The sequence below is a fragment of the Lepidochelys kempii genome, chromosome 8, assembly GCF_965140285.1.
Source record: "Lepidochelys kempii isolate rLepKem1 chromosome 8, rLepKem1.hap1, whole genome shotgun sequence".
In the NCBI taxonomy this organism is placed as follows: Eukaryota; Metazoa; Chordata; order Testudines; family Cheloniidae; genus Lepidochelys; species Lepidochelys kempii.
In genome coordinates this window covers 64,828,598-64,852,454 of record NC_136387.1, presented here as the reverse complement: position 1 = coordinate 64,852,454, position 23,857 = coordinate 64,828,598, and the positions used below count along the sequence as shown (strand labels likewise).

At 45.7% G+C, this 23,857-nt stretch overlaps 1 protein-coding gene across 8 annotated transcripts in view; it reads right to left on the bottom strand.

Annotated features, from left to right (window-relative positions):
- PTPRC (protein tyrosine phosphatase receptor type C) overlaps positions 1 to 23,857 on the bottom strand; it is a 155,083-nt gene that overhangs the window by 62,729 nt on the left and 68,497 nt on the right. For 4 of the 8 annotated variants that reach the window (XM_073356764.2, XM_073356763.1, XM_073356768.1 and 1 more), the window contains 4 exons: positions 23,717 to 23,854; positions 21,345 to 21,470; positions 11,788 to 11,820; positions 10,467 to 10,688 (listed from right to left, as the gene is read on the bottom strand). In XM_073356764.2, coding sequence (XP_073212865.1) covers positions 10,467 to 10,688; positions 11,788 to 11,820; positions 21,345 to 21,470; positions 23,717 to 23,854 — 519 coding nt within the window. The remainder of the gene's footprint in view (positions 1 to 10,466; positions 10,689 to 11,787; positions 11,821 to 21,344; positions 21,471 to 23,716; positions 23,855 to 23,857) is intronic. The other 4 variants (XM_073356767.1, XM_073356769.1, XM_073356770.1 and 1 more) reach the window with 2 other exon arrangements.

Below are 23,857 nucleotides of genomic sequence, written 5' to 3'. Positions count from 1 at the left end.
ACCAAGTAGTATGTTAAGAACTTTAACCAAGAACTAAAGGATTAACAAATAATATACATGTAACTGATTGAAGTTAATGTTGGCCTTTGAAATTCTAAACCAGTAGTCCTCATGGAACACAAGGGATGTGACAAATTCTAAGTTTCCAAATTCAAAGTTTCTGTTATACAATATTCAAAGATAGCATGGGTTAGATTTTTTTTTTTACAATGGCAAAAAATTATTTTTTACATTCTATCTTAATTCAAAAATGCCTGAAAATATTTTGCAAAAATTTAAAAACATAAAATCTCTTCTAGAGAGACCAGATATGGAAAATTCCATCCCGGTTTTTCAGAAAATTATAGACAGGGACAGACGAGGAGGCCCAGAAAAGCTGAACAACTTTATAGTTGCTCACACTCTGTTGAGTGCCAACTTCATGTGGGTGCAAAGATGGGAGAAGAAGTTGCAAGAAGCTTTTCATGTCTCCTGTAAGGACCAGACACGCTCTGCTAGAGGAAGCTCCACATCAACACATGGGAGTGTGACTGGCACAAAAGGAACAATCAGCTGCACAGCTTGAAGGTTGTAACAGCAAGTGCACTCCCTTGAAGTACCAGGGAGTTGAGAACAAATTCCTCCTCTCACTGCTTCAGGACAGAGCACCAACCATGTTGCCCCTTATTATGGACTGTATTTAATGTGAAGAATTAGTCCTGAGTAAATTTGGAGGTGTGATAAATCCTTTGGAGAGAGTTCCAGTGTTTCAGGGATTTGTTTTTCCAACATGTGGAATTTTCTGCACTGTTATGCATTCCACAGGCAGAAATAAATTATTAGCCAGAGATGAAAGGGATGTATCCTATTATCGCAGGGATGATTCAGCACTATCAACAAACAGGCTGAATTTCACCAAAAACAAAAAAATCTTTCCATATTTCCTCCATTATTATTAAAAAACCCACTTTAATTGTAACATTATTGATAGGGAAAAAAACCCAGAAAGCGACCCTATAATCATGTAAAGCTACGCTGCTGTCTTTTTTCTATGCTTATCTGTCCTTTCTACTTTGTTTATGGATAGAAAGAATGTGAACTGTGTGTAACCTGCACTCCCTGCTTTTGGGGAGAGAATTCCTTATACAGATAAGCCTCCATGCTCTTACCTACCCCAGAACTTCAAACAGACTGGGTTAACCGGTTCGAACTGGAAGAGATATCACAATGTATGTTGAACCAAGCTATAAAAGCTCATCCCTGTTCTTTGTTCGGGGCTTCACCATTTTCCTCTGAAAAGGAATTGGTGAGCCCTTCAGCTGTTGTATTTGCTAGCAATAAAGTGCCTCACTTTATCAAAGAGCCAAGACTCTGTGTTTTGTTTGGCTAATACAGAAGTCCAGGGAAGGCTACCCTCCTAACCCTAGACGGGAGGGGAACCCTTTTTCCCTAACAATTTGGGGGCTCGTCCGGGATCGCCTCTTCTCCGGACCGGTGGACGGTCGGGACTCTGAATCCTTCTTGCCGGCACCCGGGTTGCTTTAACCCTGAAGGCTTCCCGTCTCGCTTCCACCCGCCGCTTCGGCGAAATAAGGCATCCCGAAGGCACTAGGGTCCGGACCTATTGGTGAACACCGGCCGGTGGGAACTTGGTGAGTTCTGAATTTTTCCTTTGTGATTGTCTAGACAACAGCCAGGGGTCCCGTCTTTGGGAAAAGATGTGGGGGGGGGTCCAGTAGAACTGTTGATCCTTCTACGCCTCTGGGCTATATGTTAAAACATTATGATAGGGATATCAAGGCCTTACAATCGGATGGCAACAAAGCTTTGTATAAGTTTATATTTTTGTGTCAAGGTCCCTGGGTGGGAATGACGCAAGACGACCCAGAACCAGGAAATCGCTGGCCGGGGGAAGGAACATTTGAGTTACATAACATTGTTCAATTACGAAAAGTATTGTATGATTTACAACCGCGGCAACTTAAGTATTCTGATGTATGGATAAGGGAGGCCGAACAGCGCAAAAGTGCCAGTGTAACTACTAGTTTACGTGCTGAGGTAGAAAAACTTAAAGCCATGCGGCCCCCACCATACAATCCAGAATCTAGTCATGCTGACCAGAAGCTAAAAACGTCAAAGTCTATTTATCCCCAACTCCCATTGAAAGAAGCGGGGGATCCTATACCATTGGAAGAATGTAGCTGGCTATGGGGTGGGGTACCGCAGCCTGACCCTGATGCACCCACTCCCCCAACCGGGGAAAGGAGCGGTTCCACTCTCCCACTAGCTACCAATACCCCCACAATTAACGCAGAGCGGGGGGGCGATCCGGAGGCTGGCACCTCTACCAGGGGGTTGACACGTCCTGATCCGCGACACCCCAGTGATGCAACCCCTGCAAAGACCCGGTCTCATGGTTCTCTAGGCACCCCTAAGGCAAAAGTTCTTGGAGCTGCAATAGCTAGTGCAGTCCAAATGCCTATGCGACAACTGCCGAGCGGTAGGGGGGGGACACAGATGGTGTATGTCCCTTTTACCAGCACGGATCTAATGAATTGGTCATCTACTTTTCCCTCATTTCGACAGTGTCCGGAAGAATTTATTAAAAAGTTAAAGGGTATTTTCACAATGTATAATTGTAATTATGACGATGTGGAAATGATTTTAAATCAAGTGCTAAGCGAGGGTGAGAAGGAAACGGTGTATGAGAAAGCTAGAGAGACGGTGCAAGGCAGGGCGGCTTATCCGCAAGAGAAACCTGAAATGGATTGGGATGTTCCAGAGACCGTTCAAGAGTGGGATAAAATGAGAAAGCGAATCTTAGAAGCATTAGAGGATATGTCTAAGCCTGTGTATGATTGGGGAAAGGTAGATGCATGTGTTCAAAAGCACGATGAGCACCCAGGGGAATTCTTCCACCGCCTTTGTAAGATTTTGAAAAACCACGGCAGCTTAGATCCAACCTCCCCTGTAGCGAAAACACAAGTGATCGGCCAGTATGTAAAAAATTTATTACCATTCGCTCGGAAGTATGTGTGTAGTCAACCAGCTTATGAAAACAAAACGCTGGAGGAGGTGGTGGGGTTAGCAGCCCATGCCTGGAGGAATAGGAAGGAATTAGACACTAGGAGGTCCGAAAAGCTCCTTAATCTGCAGTTGCAAGGTTTCCAAGACGGCTCTCGGGGACGGGATGCAAGCCGCAGGAGGGGAGGCTTTCGGGGACGAGGCGGAAGAGGAGGCAGCTCTACCCAGGGATGGGGACCACAAGGTCAGAACTTCCAGCCACGGCCCGGGAGGGCAGGGCCAGATGAGTGCCGGCGGTGCCGACAAAAAGGACACTGGGCTGCCCAGTGCCCAAATTACCCCCTCCAGCCAGCTGACCCTCTTATGCAAGCCTACCAGAGGGTACAGGAAAGGGGGGAAGAAAAAGGAAGTACTGATTGAAAGCTAGCCGCCCACAATGCTTCGTCCCCCTCGCCAGGAACCCCCTCCGCTTCTTGGACAGTGCAGTTGGATGCAAACCACCCGGAGCTTCCAGTTGTGGTGGGAGGAAAAACTTATTCAATGTTAATCGACACCGGGGCAGATAGAAGTACTCTACAGGACCCCACCCTTCCTACCACTTCTGCAACCGTAAAAGCTATAGGCGTTGGTGGCACCGTGTGCGCCCTTCCTCTAACTGCGGAGCAAACGGTCCAGCTTGGCCCGTTATCAGAGGATCATAGCTTTTTAATTGCAACTTCCTGTCCTGCAAATTTATTAGGTAGAGATCTGTTATGTAAACTACGAGCAACTATAACTTGCAGCCCGGAGGGGCTATATCTCTCAGTCCCTACTTCGGTCCCTGAAGCTACGGTAATGGCATTGTTAGCCACTACACCCACCGCCCCCTTTGTCCCTGCTGAGTTATCTGATATTCCTGAAGCATTGTGGGCCTCGGCGTCCACTGAAACTGGACTTTTAAAGTCAGCAGAACCGGTGTATATCAATTACCGTACAGATGTCCCTCTGCCCCGAAAAATGCAATATCCATTGCCTAAAGAGGTCATAGAGGGCATTCGGCCAGTCCTACAACAGCTTTTAACTCAAGGAATCATTAAGGAGGCTACCAGCCCTTGCAATACACCTATTCTTCCTGTTAAGAAACCCAAGCCTGGCCCCGATGGCAAACCGGTTTACCGTTTCGTGCATGACCTCCGACTGATTAATGCTATTGTGATCCCGAGAGCTCCGGTTGTTCCCAATCCAGCAACTATTTTAACTGCTATTCCCCCAGGGGCTACTTATTTTACTGTGATTGATCTGTCTTCAGCATTTTTCAGCATCCCTGTGCACCCAGACTCACAGTTCCTATTTGCCTTTACCTTTGACGGATGTCAATACGTATGGACCCGCCTCCCTCAGGGCTACAGGGAAAGCCCTACCATCTTCAGCCAGTATTTAAAGCGAGATCTGGACTCTATTTCGTTGACTATGGGTTCTACTTTGATTCAATACGTTGATGATCTGTTATTGTGCTCTACAGCCAAGGCTGCCTGTGTACAGGACACTCGAATCCTTCTTTTTGCATTGGCCGAAAAAGGTCACAAGGTGGCACTCTCCAAGCTACAGTTTGCCGAACCCGAGGTGGAATATTTGGGGCATCGTATTTCATATGCTTCTACTGCACTTACTCAGGACAGGATTGAAAGCGTTCTGAGTATGCCAAGGCCTACCACTAAAAAGCAACTCCGCCAGTTACTGGGAGCAAGTGGCTATTGTAGAGCCTGGATTCCGGCTTATGCGGAGTTAGTGCACCCCCTCACCGATTTGCTGCTGGATTCCGTTCCCGAACCCTTACCATGGACGACTCTACACAACAACGCCCTTACCGCCCTCAAACAAGCATTAACTTCTGCACCAGCCCTGGGCAGACCGGATTACGCAAAGCCTTTCACCTTATTTTGCCATGAACAATCTGGCACGGCGTCTGGTGTGCTAACTCAGCCCTTTGGGCCTGGCCAGCGACCGATGGCTTATTTTTCGGTCCTTCTTGACCCAGTGGCTCAGGGTCTTCCGCCCTGTCTCCGCGCTGTTGCGGCTGCCGCTGTGTTGGTCGAGAAAGCTTCGGGGCTTACCTTGGGCCACCCTCTTCTAGTTCAAGTGCCTCATGCCATTGCAGCACTTCTTAATCGTGGATCCACGCAGCACCTCACAGCAGCCAGACTGACCAGGTACGAATTGGCCTTGCTCGCCAATCAGGCTGTTACCCTACGCCGCTGCGAAGTCCTGAATCCTGCAACCCTTTTGCCTCTGCCTGAGGATGGGGAACCTCATAATTGCCTCCACGTGGTGGATTTGATCTCCACGCCTCGTCCTGACCTCTCTGATATTCCATTGCAGAATCCTGACCTCCAATTATTTTGTGATGGTTCCGCCTGTCGGGACGAGTTTGGGGCCTTACGAGTTGGCTATGCAATTGTTACCCTGATGGCAATGCTTGAAGCGCATGCCTTACCTACACAAAAGTCAGCGCAAGCAGCAGAACTTGTGGCGCTTGTTAGGGCCTGTCAATTAGCTGAAAACAAAACTGTGGCCATCTATACTGACTCCAAATATGCCTTTTCGGTATGCCACTCTACTGGACAACTTTGGAAGCATCGTGGGTTCCTTACCTCCAGTGGCTCTCAGATCTCCCATGTTGCCTTGATTTCTGCCTTGTTAGAGGCTATTCAACTTCCTGCAGCTGTTTCGGTTACACACTGTAAGGGCCACTCCCGCGCCTCGGACGAGGTTTCCAAGGGAAATGCTGCAGCCGATTCGGCGGCCCGTCATGCTGCCCTCTGTGGGGCTCCAGCCCCTTTTCCTTTTTTGGCACCCCTGCTACTGCAACCAGTGACGCCAGCCGTTTTGCTCTCTGCCCAGCAGACGACGCCCCCGGCTGAAGTTAGCCGTTGGAAATCCATTGGATGCCACCTAAATGAGGACAACCTCTACGTCAGCCCGGACGGTCGTCCGGTTCTCCCAAGACAACTCCTCCCTCAGGTTTCCCAGGCACTCCACCTGGCCTCGAACCTGGGAAAGGGGGGATTAGTGGCTCAAATGGAGAAGTTGTTTTTTGCTCTGGGGGTCCATGCAGCTGCGAAGACCGTCACTGCACAGTGTGAATTGTGTCAACGGTACAATCACCAAGGAGCAGTCAAACCACAAGCTATGGGACATTGCAAACTGCCTGAGTACCCATTTGCTGTGGTCCAGATGGACTTCATGGACTTACCACCAGTGACAGGACTAAAACACTTGCTTGTCCTGGTTGATCTTTTTTCAGGGTGGGTTGAGGCTTTCCCCACTCGAAGGGCAGATGCAGTATCCGTAGCGAAGTGTCTCCTCAAGGAGATAGTGCCCCGCTTCGGGATAATGACTCGTTTGGAAAGTGACCAAGGCCCCCATTTCACTTCCCAAATTATTCAACACTTAGCAAAGGCCCTCGGCATAAAACAAGCCTTGCATACCCCCTATCATCCACAAAGTTCAGGAAAAGTAGAAAGGGTGAATGGGCTGATAAAAACCCAATTGGCAAAGCTATGCGAGCAGACTGGATTAAAGTGGCCTGAAGTGTTACCCATAGTGTTAACCAATCTTTGTAATACACCCCATAGGAAGCATTCGTTGACACCGTTCGAAATTCTATTTGGCCGACCCTTGCCGATTCCTCTAACCAGTGTAGACGGGTTTGCCCCAGCAAAAACTTCATTAATGGCTGGGCAAGATAAGTTGGCGGGTTATTGTCGCATGTTGCAAGATGCCTTGAGTGATGCATGGGCCAGAGTAAAAGATGCCCAACCTTTACCGCTTGATACTTGTGCGCACTCTCTTTTTCCAGGAGACTTTGTCTGTGTTAAAATCCATCGAAGGAAGCATTGCCTGGAACCAAGGTGGTCGGCCCCGGCCCAAGTCTTTCTGACTACTCCAACTGCAGTGAAGGTCGAGGGCATCGATAGATGGGTGCACTGCAGCCACTGTAAAAAGGTTCCTGCTCCAACATCCCCAACGACTCCCATCACGACTGCCGCTTCTACATGAACTGGGTACCGGTCAATCAGCGGAATCAGAAGCAGTTACAGAACTCTGGAGTATTAGTATACTGCTACAAATATTGTATTAATATTATTTTTTTTTAGAGTTGTTAGTAGCTGGTAGTGTTTATAATGTATGTATGGCTATGGGCGTTAACCTGGACCTCTGCCCTGGGGGGTTGGGATAAAAATACGTTTCTACAATTAGCCCAAAATTTAACCAACGCATGGAATGTTAGTGACTGTTGGGTGTGTTCCCACTTCTCTTCCCATTCACTGCAAGGGTTCCCCATTTTGCCGGTTCCAGCGCTCCTCAATTCTTGGCAAAATGGTTTGGCGTGGTACGGCCAAAAGGGAAAAAGGGGAAGGGGACCCATAGATTTTAGGACCTGGATCCCGAACCATCGCCCAGACTTGCTCGTTAAGGCCCCCTTGTGCGTAGAAAAAAGGTCGCTACGCACCCGAGGCAAAACTACTCTGGGAAAATACCCGAAAACCCACTGTGAGAAAATTCTAATTTTGGGAAACAATGCAAGTACTACTCTTTTGCTGTATCCCAATGGTACTGAGGTAGCCAACTATGCCCGTGCTGGAGGCTATGTGGGGTACATTCTCAGAGAAAATGCGACTCAATTTGCCGGCCTTACATTATGGAAATGGGGGGGAATAGGACCCAATCCTGATGATGCTGCATCCCTGGTGGGACGATTGCAGGAAGTATCTCAGAACTCAGGGGGCAATAAAGGCAACTATAGCATAGTATTAGGAGATCATCACTTATGGTGGGTATGTGGCACTTGGGCAGGAAAGACCTTGCCCCCAAGGTGGTTGGGAAGATGCACGGTGGCCTTTGCCTGGCCAGGAGGGATGCATCGTAGAGACTTAATAGAAATCAGAGACACAACCCGACGAACCCGTCGAGATACCAGTTATAATCCTATTGTTGAGGAAGGCAGTACAGGTATGCGCGCCTTCCGTATTCTGTTTCCGTGGGTGGGGGTGGGCCAACTTGAATACGCGCTAAAAAATATGTCAGCCGAAATGGAAATATTTACTAACGCCACTCGAGATGCAATCCAAGCTTTGCAAGAAGAAATAAGCTCACTAGCTCGCTACAGTATGCAAAACAGGTTGGCCCTGGATCAGCTTTTAAGTGCACAGGGAGGGGTGTGCACATTTCTCAATGCCACATGCTGCCTTTATGTAAATCAAAGCGGACGCATAGTCACAGATACTAACATAATTGCAAACGTGTCAGCCTTCTTTCATAAGCAGGCCTCTATTTCTCCCAGTGTGGGCTTTGACTTGTGGGGCTGGCTCACCAGCTGGTTGCCTAACTTTGGATGGCTAAAAACCTTGTTTGTGTATGGAGTGGGATTCCTTATGATTGTGGGTCTGCTGTTTTGCTGTGCGTCCAGTTGTTGTGCTCTCTTCCACCGGGTATGTACCAAAACCATGAGCCCAGCAAAGATACTATATGTAAAGAAGGGTGGTGTTAACCAAGATGAGAAACATATGAACATGTTAAACAATGAATAATGAGCCATGTAAGATAATTATCTTCAGGCTCAAAGGGGGGAACTGATAGGGAAAAAAACCCAGAAAGCGACCCTATAATCATGTAAAGCTACGCTGCTGTCTTTTTTCTATGCTTATCTGTCCTTTCTACTTTGTTTATGGATAGAAAGAATGTGAACTGTGTGTAACCTGCACTCCCTGCTTTTGGGGAGAGAATTCCTTATACAGATAAGCCTCCATGCTCTTACCTACCCCAGAACTTCAAACAGACTGGGTTAACCGGTTCGAACTGGAAGAGATATCACAATGTATGTTGAACCAAGCTATAAAAGCTCATCCCTGTTCTTTGTTCGGGGCTTCACCATTTTCCTCTGAAAAGGAATTGGTGAGCCCTTCAGCTGTCGTATTTGCTAGCAATAAAGTGCCTCACTTTATCAAAGAGCCAAGACTCTGTGTTTTGTTTGGCTAATACAGAAGTCCAGGGAAGGCTACCCTCCTAACCCTTGTTGGAGGTTAACCTAATCAGCTCCCTTTCTGCCTAACAATTCAGCAGGATGAGAAATGAAAACAAAGATAAAAATTTCAGAAGGATCAAAGGCCCAGATCCTCAAAGGATCAAATGATTTCAATGGAAATTAGAAGCCTAAATACCTTTTAGGATCTGGCGTAAGTGACTTAGGAGACTAAATCTCATTTTCAAAAGTGGCTTAGGCACTTAGAAACCTAAATCTCATTGAAAATCAATGAGACCTAGATTCCTAAATCACTTATATTCTTTAGAAAATTTTACCCAAGATTAAATCTCCTCATTCTGCATCAGTCCTCAGACCCATGCAGAGGACTGACCCACCAGGCCAATATCCTGGCTATACAGTAACTATCCCCTACTGATTATAAGCATGTGAAAAATAGAGTTGGCTATAAAGGAAACTGTTTTGGGGAACTGAACTGTAGTGGTCATTCTCTATCTCTGACTAATACAGAGATCTGAGGGAAGAAGCGGGAGGATGTAAAATACGGTTAGAGGGGAAGAGAAGGCCAGCGGCAGATGAGGAAAGCTTCCATTCCTTGCTTCCACTGCAGATAACTCTGTACAATTGGACCTGATATAAAGGAGTCTTATAGCTTGAAGGTGCAAGTCTGGAGGCCATCTTTTCAAACTCATGCCTATTATGTCCTGTAAATCTGAAGAGTTTATCAAATAGAATTTCCCCCACCATATCCTGTCACTAAAGAATGTTTTGGTCTTCCTGCACTATGAGTCTCGAGAGGAATTGGTATAATTTGGCAAGCTATATAATGGAACGTAGAACACTAAATAAAAAAATATTACATGCTGCTCACACCACTCAATCTGCAAAACACCAGCCTGACTACAGATAATATAATTAGGGTGGAAAGAATTAAATAAGAAAAAGCTCAATACACGTTTTTCCCTGAAAACATAAATTACAAAGTCCAGTTTCTTGATCAACTGTCTCTAAACCATACACCTTGTGCAAAGAAATATTTAAAACATATTTGTGTGTGACCACCCAGAGTTTGAAAACACACAAGCCTAATCAAGAAACGTGCATTTCAAATTAAGATAATATTTAAGGTATTTGAGGGGGCAATTTTTCAGGACTCCATGTATAATACGCTATTTGTTCTTTGAGCATGTATACTACATCACTATTATATCATTTTCATTGAATGGACATGGGGAAAGGTGTAAATTTGTGCTTTAATCAAAGATTAATAGTACCAAAACTCAGAATCTGAAGTCTAAGGGTATGAGAGAGAGGAATTTCCAGCCCCAAACAACACTTGGAGTCCACCCAGTCAAGCAGCAGATTTCTGAAATTCTGCACCAAGAACATAACACAGTATTTGCTAAATAAAACCTCAGATTGAACAAAAAGCTGTACTTACTAGGTGGGATATGAATTACATGTGATATATTCGGGCATTCATTATATCCAATTAGAATTTCATGTGTCTCACATTCCTTAAGTCCTTCAATAGTTTGGTCTCCTTTCACTTCACAAGGGGAGTTGCAGAAAATAGAGTAGTTGCTCTTCATTTCAGAAATGTTCAACTCTGCAGTGACTGTGCTACCACTGTAGTTATACGTCAGATTAATATTAATTGTTTCTAAAAGAAGGGGAGAAAATGTGAAAAATGAATTTACAACAATTTTTCTTACTTTTTTTTTTATACTTCAGCTAGAGTGTTATTGGTCCAACACTGTATCCTGCTCTTCAGCACACTCTGTGCTTTAAAGACCCCAAAAGAAAATATTAGAGGTGGTTGAATTTTTTTGACCAAAAAGTTTTCCTGTCAGAAAACGTAGTTTTGTCAAAATAGAAAATTTCCATGGGAAAATGTCAATTTCAATGAATTTGTTTTCAATTTTCCAGTTGGAAGAATAAAAAAAAATCATTTTGAACTGACATTTTGAAACATCAATTCAATGTGTGAATCAAAACTATTGAAATTTTCATTTCACCATTTCTGATTCAAACCTTTTTATAGTTTTTCATTCTGAGAAAATTTTCAATATTTTGACTTCATTCCTAATTTGAAGGGATTGTAGTTTTAAAATGTCGACATTTCCTGCAAAAGGAAATTTTCATTTTTTGAATTACTCCTGAAAACATCTGTTTTGGTGTATGAAACTTGGAAATGTATTTTTCTAATCCCCTGATATATGAAGAAACAAACAAACCTGATCTTTTGAAAATATATTGATGCAGTACCAATTAATAACTGCAAAAACATTATATATTCCAAACCGTCTACCAAATAATTAGATCTGGACTCTGCCTATGAATTGGGGAGACTTGTCTAGTTTGAATTAGTAATCAGCCACTAAAATTTGCATTCATTTCCTCTGTCACATGGTGTAAAATAAGATTATTGCAGAAAAGACGTGTAGAGAGCCCCTTGGTGTTGAATAAAACGAGACCTTTTTCTCCTTAAGGCAGACTATGCTCCAGCACCGATGTGTAATTAATATCAGCAGCCTAGTGCCAGGTAGGATGCGTCAGCAGAGTGGGAAATGGAGAGCAGAAAGTCAGAAACTTTGAGGAAGTTTAAAACAATCATTCTAAAATTAGTAAGAAAGTTTAAAAAACAACCTGAGATTGGAGCTGATTTGTTTTATTTGAGCATTTAACTGATCTGAGTGAAGTGGAGAAAGTTTCTTTCTGGTTTAAAAAGTTTCATTTCACTTTTATTAAGCATAACTTACCACAAGGTATTTTAGTGGTCACTGTAGAAGTTTCTGTAAAAGAAAAGAAAAGAGAAAAACAAATGAATACCACAAGGCAGCTTTCTACATTCAGTTGTAGAGGACAGTGACTGATAATGTGCAAAGCTCTGGTACATTCAATGCAGATATTTGTATTTAGATCTTCAAAAATATTTGAAAAACAGGGAAAAATATTCAATGAAATTCATGCAATTCCCACCATTTTTAACCACCTCTATTAGATACTATGCATTTCATTATTACCCAGTGATATTGTTAATTGCAGATCATACTGCTCATTATAAATTATTCTTAACTTTATTTCTACAACAGGGGTCTGCAGACCACTGGTTGAAAACCACTTCTCTATGATAATGACAATCTTTCATGGGCCCCTTAGACATAGTCTGAGGACACCCGGGGTCTGCGGACCACTGGTTGAAAACCACTGAACTAGACTATATCTTTTAGAAAAAGATCCCATTTTGATTTAAAAATAGATCTGTACAGAAAATAAAAATTCCATTTCACAAAATTTTTTTGAAGTTTCAAAATTTATTTTCATTCTGATGCAAAACAAAATGAGAGCTTTTGAAATTTTTCACAAAAACACACGACAGCAACCTGCCCATCCCAGAATAGCCAGTGTTATAGAGACAGTCTCAATCATTGATGTTGGAGCTGTTTCACTTTCTATATCATAGAATCATAAGACTGGAAGGGACCTCAAGAGGCCATCTAGTCCAGTCACCTGCACTCAAGGCAGGACTAAGTATTATATAATTAAATATTCAGTGAGGAAGAGATATATTGACTCTCTAGGTCACTGATTAGGATACTTGCCTAGGATGTGGGAGAGCCAGGTTTGAAACTCTGCTCAGCATGATTTGGGGCAGAGATTTGAACCTGGCTTCCCCACAGCCCATATGAGTGCCCTAACCACCAGGTTACTAGCTAGTCTTCCCCTCCCACCCCCCAAAATTTCATCCTGCACTTGAGATATCTTCCTGGTAATTTTTTAAACCAATACTTCCACAAAACGAATTTGACAAAACGGCATTTTTTAAAGAAAAAAGTTTAGTCAAAAATTATTTCAACCAGCTCTATTTAAAAACTCAAGGGATGGAAGATTTACCATGTTTTCTGGTAATCTTTTCCTGCGTTTGATTATCTCACTGTTAAAAGTTTTGCCTTATTTCCAGTTTGAACATTGCTGACTTCAACTTCCAGCCACTGATTATTGTTATGCCTTTGTCTCCTATATTAAAGAGCACTCTAATATGAGATATCTCTTCTCTCTCTACGTGATTACGGACTGTGATCAGGTCACCACTAAACCTTGTGTTTGATTAACTAAATAGGTTGAGATCCTTTAGTCTCTTGTTGTAAGGCGTTCAACTCTTCACTTTATCTTATCCAATTTTTCAACATCTTTTTTAAATTTTAGACCCCAGAACTGGACACAGTATAGTGATCCCATCAGTGCCCGATACAGAGGCAGTATCACCTCTCTACTCCCGCTTGATATTTTCTTGATACATCCAAATATTGTCTTAGTCCTTTTTTGCCATAATATTGTTCTGGAAGCTCATGTTAGAACATGAATACGGCCATACTGGGTCAGATCAATTGTCCATCTAGTCCAGTATCCTGTTTTCTGACAGTGGCCAGTGCCAGATGGTTCAGAGGGAATAAACAGAACAGGGCGATTTATTGAGTGATCCATCCCATGTTGTCCAGTCCCAGCTTCTGGCACTCAGAGGTCTAGGGACACCCAGAACTTGGGGTTGCGTCCCTGAGCATCTTGGCTAATTGCTGTTGACGAACCTGTCCTCCATTCTTTTTGAACCCAGTTATACTGTTGGCATTCACAACATCCCCGGCAGTGAGTTCCACAGGTTGATCGTGTTGTGTGATGAAGTATTTCCTAATGTTTCTTTTAAACTTGCTGCCTATTAATTTCACTGGGTGGTCCCGTGGTTCTTGTGTTATGTGAAGGGCTAAATAACACTTCCTTATTCACTTTCTCCATACCATTCTTGATTTTACATACCTCTGTTATATCCCCCCTTAGTCATCTCTTTTCTAAGATGAACAGTCCCAGTCTTTTTAATCTCTCCTCATACAGAAGCTGTACCATACCCCTAATCAACATGCTCAGTTGTTTACGATGACTCCTAAGTCTTTTTCTGAGTCACTGATTTCCAGGATACATTCCCCCATTCTTATAACTACAGCATATATTTTTTATTCCTAGATGTTTAGAACCTTGTATTTGGCTGCATTAGAATGTGTGTTGATTGAGCCGAGTCTACCAAGTGTGACAAAGCTCTGTCCTTGCCTCCGTGGGTCCCGCGTTTCCTGGCGGATTTCGCTAGCCTCAGAGGCTCACTGTGACCCTCCACGTAACCCTTCCTTCTCTAGAGACAAGGGTCACAGTCTACTGAGCCATTTTCATCATAAGCCAGCAAGGGAGGTGAGGAGAAATTATCCTTCCTTGCACAGTCTCTGTTGTCTCCCAGTCTCAGTGATTAATCAGGGGGCAAAGGTCGGGGGGAGGAGCCCGGGCCCACCCTCTACTCCGGGCTCCAGCCCAGGGACCCTAATAGTATCAGCCATGGTAGCTGACCTTTTAGAAACATGACATGTACAATTCCCTGGGCTACTTCCCCCACAGCAGCCCTCACTTCCTCAAGCTCCACTTCACCCTTACCTCAGGGCGTCCTTCCTTGTGCCTGATACGGTGTGTACTACTCAGCCTCTCCAACAGCACAACTTCCTTCCACAGCTCCTGACATGCACACCCACCTGACTGACTGGGAGGCTTTAAACTAGTTTCAGCCAGCCCCTGATTGGTTTCAGGTGTCCCAATCAACCTAGCATTCTCCCTGCCTTCTGGAAAGTTCTTAATTGTCTCCAGGTGTCTTAATTGACCTGGAGCAGCTTCCATTTCACTTAAGCTGGTACCAGGGATTTGTTTAGCCTGGAGCTAATATATCTATCTCCCACTACTTTTCTATAGCCATCTGGCCTTGCCCCGTCACATATCCCCCAGCCCCCTCTGCTCAACACCATAGAGTTGGGCAACTTGGGACGCCAGGCAGTATGCTCGTGACAGACCATCAGCGTTGCCATGGTGGCATCCAGCCCTATGCGGAACTGGAATGGTTGGAGGGATAAGAACCACCTGGTGACCCTTGCATTCTTTTCCTTATTCCGCTGCATTCACTGGAGGGGTGCATGGTCCGTCACAAGAGTAAATCGCTGGCCTAAGACGTAATAACGCAGTGTCTCCATAGCCCATTTGACAGCAAGGCATTCTCTCTCGACTACTGCATATTTCTGTTCTCTTGGGAGAAGCTTTCTGCTTAGGTAGAGGATCGGGTGTTCCTCTTCTCCCACCGTTTGCAACAGAACTGCTCCCAACCCCACCTCGGAAGTGTCTGTAAAATAAATTCCCTGTTAAAGTCCGGGGCTATGAGTACGGGGTCATTACAGAGGGCCGTCCGAAGATCTGTACATGCCCCCTCTGCTGCGTTGGTCCACTTTACCATGTCTGGACCTCGGGCCTTCACCAGGTCCGTTAGGGGACTTGCCCTAGTGGCGAAGTGGGGAATAAACCGTCGGTAGTAGCCTACCACGCCTAGGAACGCAAGGACCTGCTTCTTTCGGGTCGGCTGGGGCCAGTTTTGAATTGCCTCTAGCTTATTCGTTTGGGGCTTCACTATGCCCCTTCCCACAATATGTCCCAGGTACCTAGCCTCCGCTAGCCCTATGGCACATTTAGCGGGATAAGCAGTGAGGCCAGCCCTCCTTAAGGTGTGCAGTACTGCCTCAACTTTCTCCAAGTGGGTTCCCCAGTCTGGCGTATAGATGATGACATCATCTAGGTATGCAGCTGCATAACTAGTATGGGGGTGCAGCGGCTTATCTATGAGGCACTGGAATATGGCTGGTGCCCTATGTAGCCCAAAAGGGAGGACAGTGTACTGGAATCGCCCATCCGGGGTGGAGAATGCTGTCTTTTCTTTAGCTTCTTTGGTCAGAGGAATCTGCCAGTACCCTTTTGTCAGATCCAGTGTAGTCAAGAATCAGGCACTACCCAGTCGGTCAACCAATTCGTCGATGCATGGTATGGGGTATGCATCAAACTGGGATATTTCACTCAGTCGGCAAAAGTCATTACAGAATCTCATGGTACCGTCAGGTTTAAGCACTAGAACAATTGGACTGGACCACTGACTGTAAGATGCTTCAATAACCCCTAATTCTAACATTTTCTTTACTTCGGCCTTGATTTCTTCTCTTTTGGCTGCTGGGATTCGGTAGGGTCTCAATGTTACCTTGGCTCTGGGGATCGTGCGGATATGGTGATAGGTCTCAGTCTTCTGCCCTGGTTTTGTAGAGAACACATCTCTGTTGCTATTAATCATGTCGGCTGCCTCGATCTTTTGGATCGGCGTCAAGTCAGATGATATCCTCACTTGCTCATGTAAGTTATCCTCCTGGGGAAGGGTCTCCTGCATAACTAAGCATGCCTCTCAATCGTGCCAAGGTTTTAGAAGATTGATGTGGTAAATTTGCTCCAATTTCCAGCAGCCTGGCTGCCGCATCTTGTAGTTTACCTCTCCCACGGCTTCGGTTATTTCGTAGGGTCCCTGCCACTGGGCCAACAGTTTACTTTCTGCTGTGGGCACCAGTACCATCACCCGATCCCCTGGTTGGAACCGTCGAAGCTTTGCTTGGTGGTTATAATGGGTTCGTTGGGTCTCCTGTGCTCTCTCCAAGTGCTCCCGTACAATGGGCGTAACTCGGGCTATCCGATCTCTCATCTGCAGTACATGCTCAACTATGTTCCTTCTGGGATTTGGCTCCTCTTCCCAGGCTTCTCTGGCTATATCCAATATGCCCTGAGGGTGGCGCCCATATAGTAGTTTGAACGGAGAGAAACCCGTGGAGGCTTGCGGAACCTCCCGGATGGCGAACATGAGTTAAGGCAATAGGGTATCCCAATCTTTCCCATCCCGGCTCACTACTTTCCTGATCATGGCCTTGAGGGTCCTATTGAACCTTTCCACAAGGCCATCTGTTTGCGGGTGGTATACAGAGGTCCGTAGGGCTTGTACATGGAGCAATGAACAGAGATCTTTCATCAACTTGGACACGAAAGGTGTCCCTTGATCAGTCAATATCTCCTTGGGTAGCCCAACCCGGGCAAAGATCTGTACTAGCTCCTTAGCTATTGTCTTGGAAGCTGTGTTGCGCAGGGGAACAGCTTCTGGGTACCGGGTTGCATAGTCCAGTACAACAAGCACATGTTGGTGGCCCTGAGCTGTCTTCTCTAGGGGCCCTACCAGATCCATGGCTATCCGTTCAAAAGGAATCTCTATTATTGGAAGAGGTATCAAAGGAGCCCGTAAGTGTGGGCGAGGGCTATGTAACTGACACTCTGGACAAGAGGTGCAGTATCGCTGGACATCTTCATATATTCCTGGCCAAAAGAACCTCCACAGGATCCGTGCCTGGGTTTTCTCTACCCCTAGGTGTCCTCCAAACAGGTGACTGTGGGCGAGACTCAATATGGCTTTTTGATGTTTTTGTGGCACCAGAAGTTGTTGTATCTCTTGCTCCTGCATTTGCACCACGCGGTACAGGAGATCTTTCTTCACTATAAAGTAAGGTCCGGGACCCCGGATCTTCCGATCCACGGGTATCCCATCAATCTCGGCCACCTCTTTCCTGGCGTTATAATATCTGGGGTCCTCCGCCTGGTCCCGCCCAAAAGTCTCTCTCCCAGGACTAACTTGCCCAAGCTCCCAAGGGCCGACTTCTGCTTCTTCCAACGGCTCGCCGTCGTCATGGCTGGGGGCAGCTTCTGGCTCACCTTCTGTGGTAGAAGTTTCTCTGTTGGCTGTTTGCGTCCATCTGCCTACTAGGGAAGTCTTCTGGCCCTGGGTCAGGATCCGGGTTCCCAAGGCCTTCGCAGCCTTCCTCTCTTTTTTTGTCTTCCGGGTCTTTCAGGGGGCTGAGAACAGATCCTGAGAAATCTCAGCGAAGATTGGGGGTTGACATTCCCCCGGTGACGAGTCGCTGTCCTCAAGGTCCCCACCTCCCTCCAGCCTCTCTGCGGGGAGTAAATTATCAAACCCTGGATAGTCCCTCCCAATGACTACAGGATATGGAAGTTTAGGAACTACGCCCATGGTCACCTCAATGGGCTTTCCCTGAACCTCTATCTCCACTGAGATGGTGGGGTAATGGCTCACGGCCCCATTCACGCATGTCACTGCTACACGTTTGGCTCGTAGCAGCTGACTATTTTTACCAGCTTACCCGATATGAGGGTGATAGCACTCCCAGAGTCCACAAGCGCTGTAGTCTCTGCTCCATTTATCCTCACTGGCCTGGTGTAATTATGCGGGGCTAATGTGACCCCCGCGAGGTGGAAAAGGGAGCATGGGACCTCCCAATCCCCCAAATTACATTGCATAGGCTCCTCGGTGCTGGGACACTGTGCTGCTATATGTCCCCACTCCCCACATGCATAATATCTATAATTGCTTTTAATCACTCCCCTATCCTGGGGATTAGGGGTTTAGTCCCGGGGTTCCCCCCACTGAGGCTAATCCCTTCCTTCTGAGCTCCCCGCTGGTTTTTGGCCCCCCTTCTTTCACCTAAGACTCCCCAGGGGTTTGGCTGCCCAACCTTCCAGGGTCGGGGTTGGGTGCTTGCTTCGAAAGGGACCTTCCTTGGGTAGTCGGGTCAGTTCCCTGGCTGTCATCCGTCTTTCTACCAGTGTGATCATCTTGTCGTACGTGGACAGATCTTTCTGGCCTACCCATTTGTGGAGATCTGGCAGCAGTCCCCGCATGTAATGGTCGACGACCAGGATCTCCAAAATCTCCTCCGGCCTGCACACCTCAGGCTGTAACCACTTCTGTGCGAGGTGTATGAGGTCAAATAGCTGGGACCTTGGGGGTTTGTTCTCCTGGTATTTCCACTCATGGAACCTCTGGGCCCTTACCGCTGCCATTACCCCTGATCATGCTAGGATCTCTGCCTTCAGACGCGTATAGTCAGTGGCATCCGTGGCAGGCAAGTCAAAGTAGGCCTTCTGGGCCTCTCCACACAAAAAAGGGGAGAGAATGCTGGCCCACTGCTCCTGGGACAACGCATCACGCTGAGCAGTCCTTTCGAATGAGAGGAGATATACCTCTACGTCATCTCCTGACGTCATCTTTGGCAGACAACCAGTGGCCCTCAGGGTTCGCGTCCCGTCGGACCCCCGGGCCTGGGTGGTGAGGATCTTCAGCTGGTCCACCACCTCTCTCAAGAGGGCACGATCTTGGGTTGCCTGGCTCATCAATAATTGATTGGGTTCCTGCTGTAGCCGCATAGACTCCTGTTGTGCAATTGCCTGAACTCGGGTGGCCTCCTGCTGGGCTGCCGTGGCTTGTACCAGAGCTCTTACCACCTCCTCCATTGTGGTACAAAGCAAACAAACAAAAAAATTCAAAACCCCAGTGCACTTTTTTTTTTTAAAACCTCTTTCTTCCACCACGCTGTGAACGAAGTCCCACTCCTGACACCAGTTGTGACAAAGCTCTGTCCTTGTCTCCGTGGGGCCCGCGTTTCCTGGTGGATTTCGCTAGCCTCAGAGGCTCATTGTGACCCTCCACGTAACCCTTCTTTCTCTAGAGACAAGGGTCACAGTCTACTGAGCCATTTTCATCATAAGCCAGCAAGGGAGGTGAGGAGAAATTATCCTTCCTTGCACAGTCTCTGTTGTCTCGCAGTCTCAGTGATTAATCGGGGGCAAAGGTCGGGGGGAGGAGCCCGGGTCCACCCTCTACTCCGGGCTCCAGCCCAGGGACCCTAATAGTATCAGCCATGGTAGCTGACCTTTTAGAAACATGACATGTACAATTCCCTGGGCTACTTCCCCCACAGCAGCCCTCACTTCCTCAAGCTCCACTTCACCCTTACCTCAGGGCCTCCTTCCTTGTGCCTGATATGGTGTGTACTACTCAGCCTCTCCAACAGCACAACTTCCTTCCACAGCTCCTGACATGCACACCCACCTGACTGAGTGGGAGGCTTTTAACTAGTTTCAGCCAGCCCCTGATTGGCTTCAGGTGTCTTAATCAACCTAGCATTCTCCCTGCCTTCTGGAAAGTTCTTAATTGGCCCCTGGTGTCTTAATTGACCTGGAGCAGCTTCCATTTCACTTAAGCTGGTACCAGGGATTTGTTTAGCCTGGAGCTAATATATCTATCTCCCACTACTTTTCTATAGCCATCTGGCCTTGCCCCGTGACACAAGCAATCTAAATTACTTACATTGGTGACCTGTCTTGTCCTTATTTACCACCCCACAAATCTTTGTGTTAACTTCAAACTTTATCAGCAATGATTGTATATTTTCTTCCAGATTATTGATAAAAATATTAAATGTCATTGGAGAGAGAACTGATCCTAGCAAGACCCAGTTACAAACACCCTCCCGAGTTGAAAATTCCCCATTAACAATTATGTTTGCAGATCTATGAGTTAGCCATCTTTTAACCCATTTAACATGTGTTTTATTAATTTTATACGGTGATAAGTTTTTTTAATCAGAATGTTGTACAGTACTAAGTCAAACACTTTACAGAAATCCAAGTATATTTTATCAGCACAGTTATGTTATCAGCCTAACTTGCAATCTTGGCAAATAACAATATTAAGTTAACTTGACAGGACTTACTTTCCATGAAAATCATCTTGATTGGTATTAATTATATCTCTATACTTGAACTCTTTATTGATTGAGTTCCATATCAGCCATTCCATTAGATTGCCTGGGGTTAACATCAAGTCAACTAGCCTACTTTAACCTGGGGTGATCCCATTTGCCTTTGGCACAATATTGGTTTTCTTCTAGTCTATTGGAACTTCCCCAGATTTCCAAGGCGCCTTAAAAATTAACATAGATGTTGAGGAGAACTCCTGAGCCAACTCTTTTAAAATTCTTGGATGCAATTTATCCAAGTGCATGAATAATTTACATTAGAGTCATTGTCTGTAAACTTATGTGACTGAAGTTACTTACATGCATAAGTCTTACTTACATGCATAAGTCCCAGCAGACTAGTTATTTAGTGAAACAACCTGTAAGCCATCTAAAACCATGAAACAAATCCACAAATCTATGGGAACTGATCCTGCACTCCTTCTTTACTTGGGCAAAACTTCTCTGGATATCCATGGGAGATTTGTCTGAATAAGGAGTTCAGGGTTTAGCCTTGATTTATATTACTCCTTGGAAAATAAGGTTAATTTTTAACTTGGCTGACAAGAAATAAATCTGGCCTCTTTTACATCAGTTAACTATTACATTAGGAGTAGTAAGCATCCTAAGAGATTTTAGTTTAATGCAATTTTCTGCAGTTGCATCTGTAGAATAAATCACTTGTTAGGTTTAAAAAAAATACTCAAAGTCACTTCAGTGCCCTCATTCTAACACATTTCCCATGCATGCAGTGTTAGGATTGCCAGAACTGTGTGCAGGTTTGTCACCTGTTGTGAGAGTGGAAGTAGTCAAAGTGGTGTTTGAGGAAGGCTGAGAAATGCTTGCTTGAGTGCTGGTTGGAGTATGGTTCACGGATGGTGAGGTGGTGTGGGAGTGTTGCGGATTGGAAGCATCTGCAAGGACAGAACAAATTAGTATTAAAAAGTGAGTTCATTGTTTCATGTAATCATATCATAAACGTCTTGGACTATGTACTTTCTTCTTGTAATTATCTTACCAAAAGATTGAACAGAGCTGCAAGTAAGGTTGTGTTAGTATTTCCATTAAAGAACAAAACAAGAATCTTTAACTAGAATTCACAATATCAGGACTCTTTTATATGTCAATCAGTTCTCAAATATATGGGCCATAATGAAGTCAACAGAAGCTTTGCCTGAATAAGGGCTGTAGGTTTTATCCCATTGTGTAAATATAGCTTTGCCCATAGTTCTTATCATTAGGCACAATTCCACAAATGCTACTAAGCATAGTGCTTACACCCAAGATACTCCTCATGGTGTAAACACTACCCTCAGCAGTATGTGTTTGCCAGGTCAGGTATGCTACCTACCGTGCCTTGGTATTTATTTCATTGCTTAGGGTATGTCTACACTACGAAATTAGGTCGAATTTATAGAAGTCGTTTTTTTAGAAATCGGTTTTATATATTAGAGTGTGTGTGTCCCCACAGAAAATGCTCTAAGTGCATTAACTCGGAGGAGTGCTTCCACAGTACCGAGGCAAGCGTCGACTTCCGGAGTGTTGCACTGTGGGTAGCTATCCCACAGTTCCCGCAGTCTCCGCTGCCCATTGGAATTCTGGGTTGAGATCCCAATGCCTGATGGGGCTAAAACATTGTCGTGGGTGGTTCTGGGTACATATCGTCAGGCCCCCGTTCCCTCCCTCCCTCCCTCCATGAAAGAAAGGGCAGACAATTGTTTTGCGCCTTTTTTCTTGAGTTACCTGTGCAGACGCCATACCACGGCAAGCATGGAGCCCGCTCAGGTAACCGTCACTGTATGTCTCCTGGGTGCTGGCAGACGTGGTACTGCATTGCTACACAGCAGCAGCAACCCCTTGCCTTATGGCAGCAGACGGTACAGTAGGACTGGTAACCGTCATCGTCATGTCCGAGGTGCTCCTGGTCGCCTGTGTGAGGTCGATCAGGAGCGCCTGGGCAGACATGGGCTCAGGGACTAAATTTGGAGTGACTTGGTCAGGTCATTCTCTTTAGTCCTGCAGTCAGTCCTATTGAACCATCTTATGGTGAGCAGACAGGCGATACGGATTGCTAGCAGTCCTCTTGTACCATCTTCTGCCGGGCAGGCAAGAGATGAGGATGGCTAGCAGTCCTGTTGTACCATCTTCTGCCGAGTAGCCATGAGATGTGGATGGCATGCAGTCCTTCTGCACCGTCTGCTGCCAGTCAAAGATGTAAAAGATAGACGGAGTGTATCAAAACAAGAAATAGACCAGATTTGTTTTGTACTCATTTGCAACCCCCTCGCCCCCCATCTAGGGGACTCATTCCTCTAGGTCACACTGCAGTCACTCACAGAGAAGGTGCAGCGAGGTAAATCTAGCCATGTATCAATCAGAGGCCAGACCAACCTTCTTGTTCCAATAAGAACAATAACTTAGGTGCACCATTTCTTATTGGAACCCTCCGTGAAGTCCTGCCTGAAATACTCCTTGATGTAAAGCCACCCCCTTTGTTGATTTTAACTCCCTGTAAGCCAACCCTGTAAGCCGTGTCGTCAGTCGCCCCTCCCTGCATCAGAGCAATGGCAGACAATCATGCATCTGAGTTGAGAGTGCTGTCCAGAGCAGTCACAATGGAGCACTCTGGGATAGCTCCCGGAGGCCAATACCGTCGAATTGTGTCCACAGTACCCCAAATTCGACCCGGCAAGGCTGATTTAAGCGCTAATCCACTTGTCAGGGGTGGAGTAAGGAAATCGATTTTAAGAGCCCTTTAAATCGAAATAAAGGGCTTCATCGTGTGGACGGGTGCAGGTTTACATCGACTTAACGCTGCTAAATTCGACCTAAAGTCCTAGTGTAGACCAGGGCTTAGAAACCACTCACTGTTTGTTTTATCAGTTCTGTATTGGGCCAGTTCCTGCAGCTCTTGCTTTGGCAAAACTCTCATTGACTGCATAAAGAATTTTGCCTGAATAATGACTGTAAGTTCAGGTCATATTCTGGAAATAAAACACAGGAACACCTTGTGCTCTTGCATCAGTTGTGAAGCTTAGGAACATTTTCAGTTTGTTGAGCAGTAAGTGTGATAAACTGCCAAACTACACAATTTTCTCCAAGTGCAGCTCAAGCAATTGTCTTATTGCCAACCTGGGAAATCTAAAGGAATACAGCAAACCTGATGTTTTATATGTGGTGGTAGCAGGCGTGAGTGAAGTAAGGGCAGCAGTGCTGCTGTGTGGCTGATTGCTGGATCCGAAGGAAGAGTTTGAGTCTGCATGAGTGCTGAGGTTTGTGCTGCTTGGTGGAATGGTGCCTG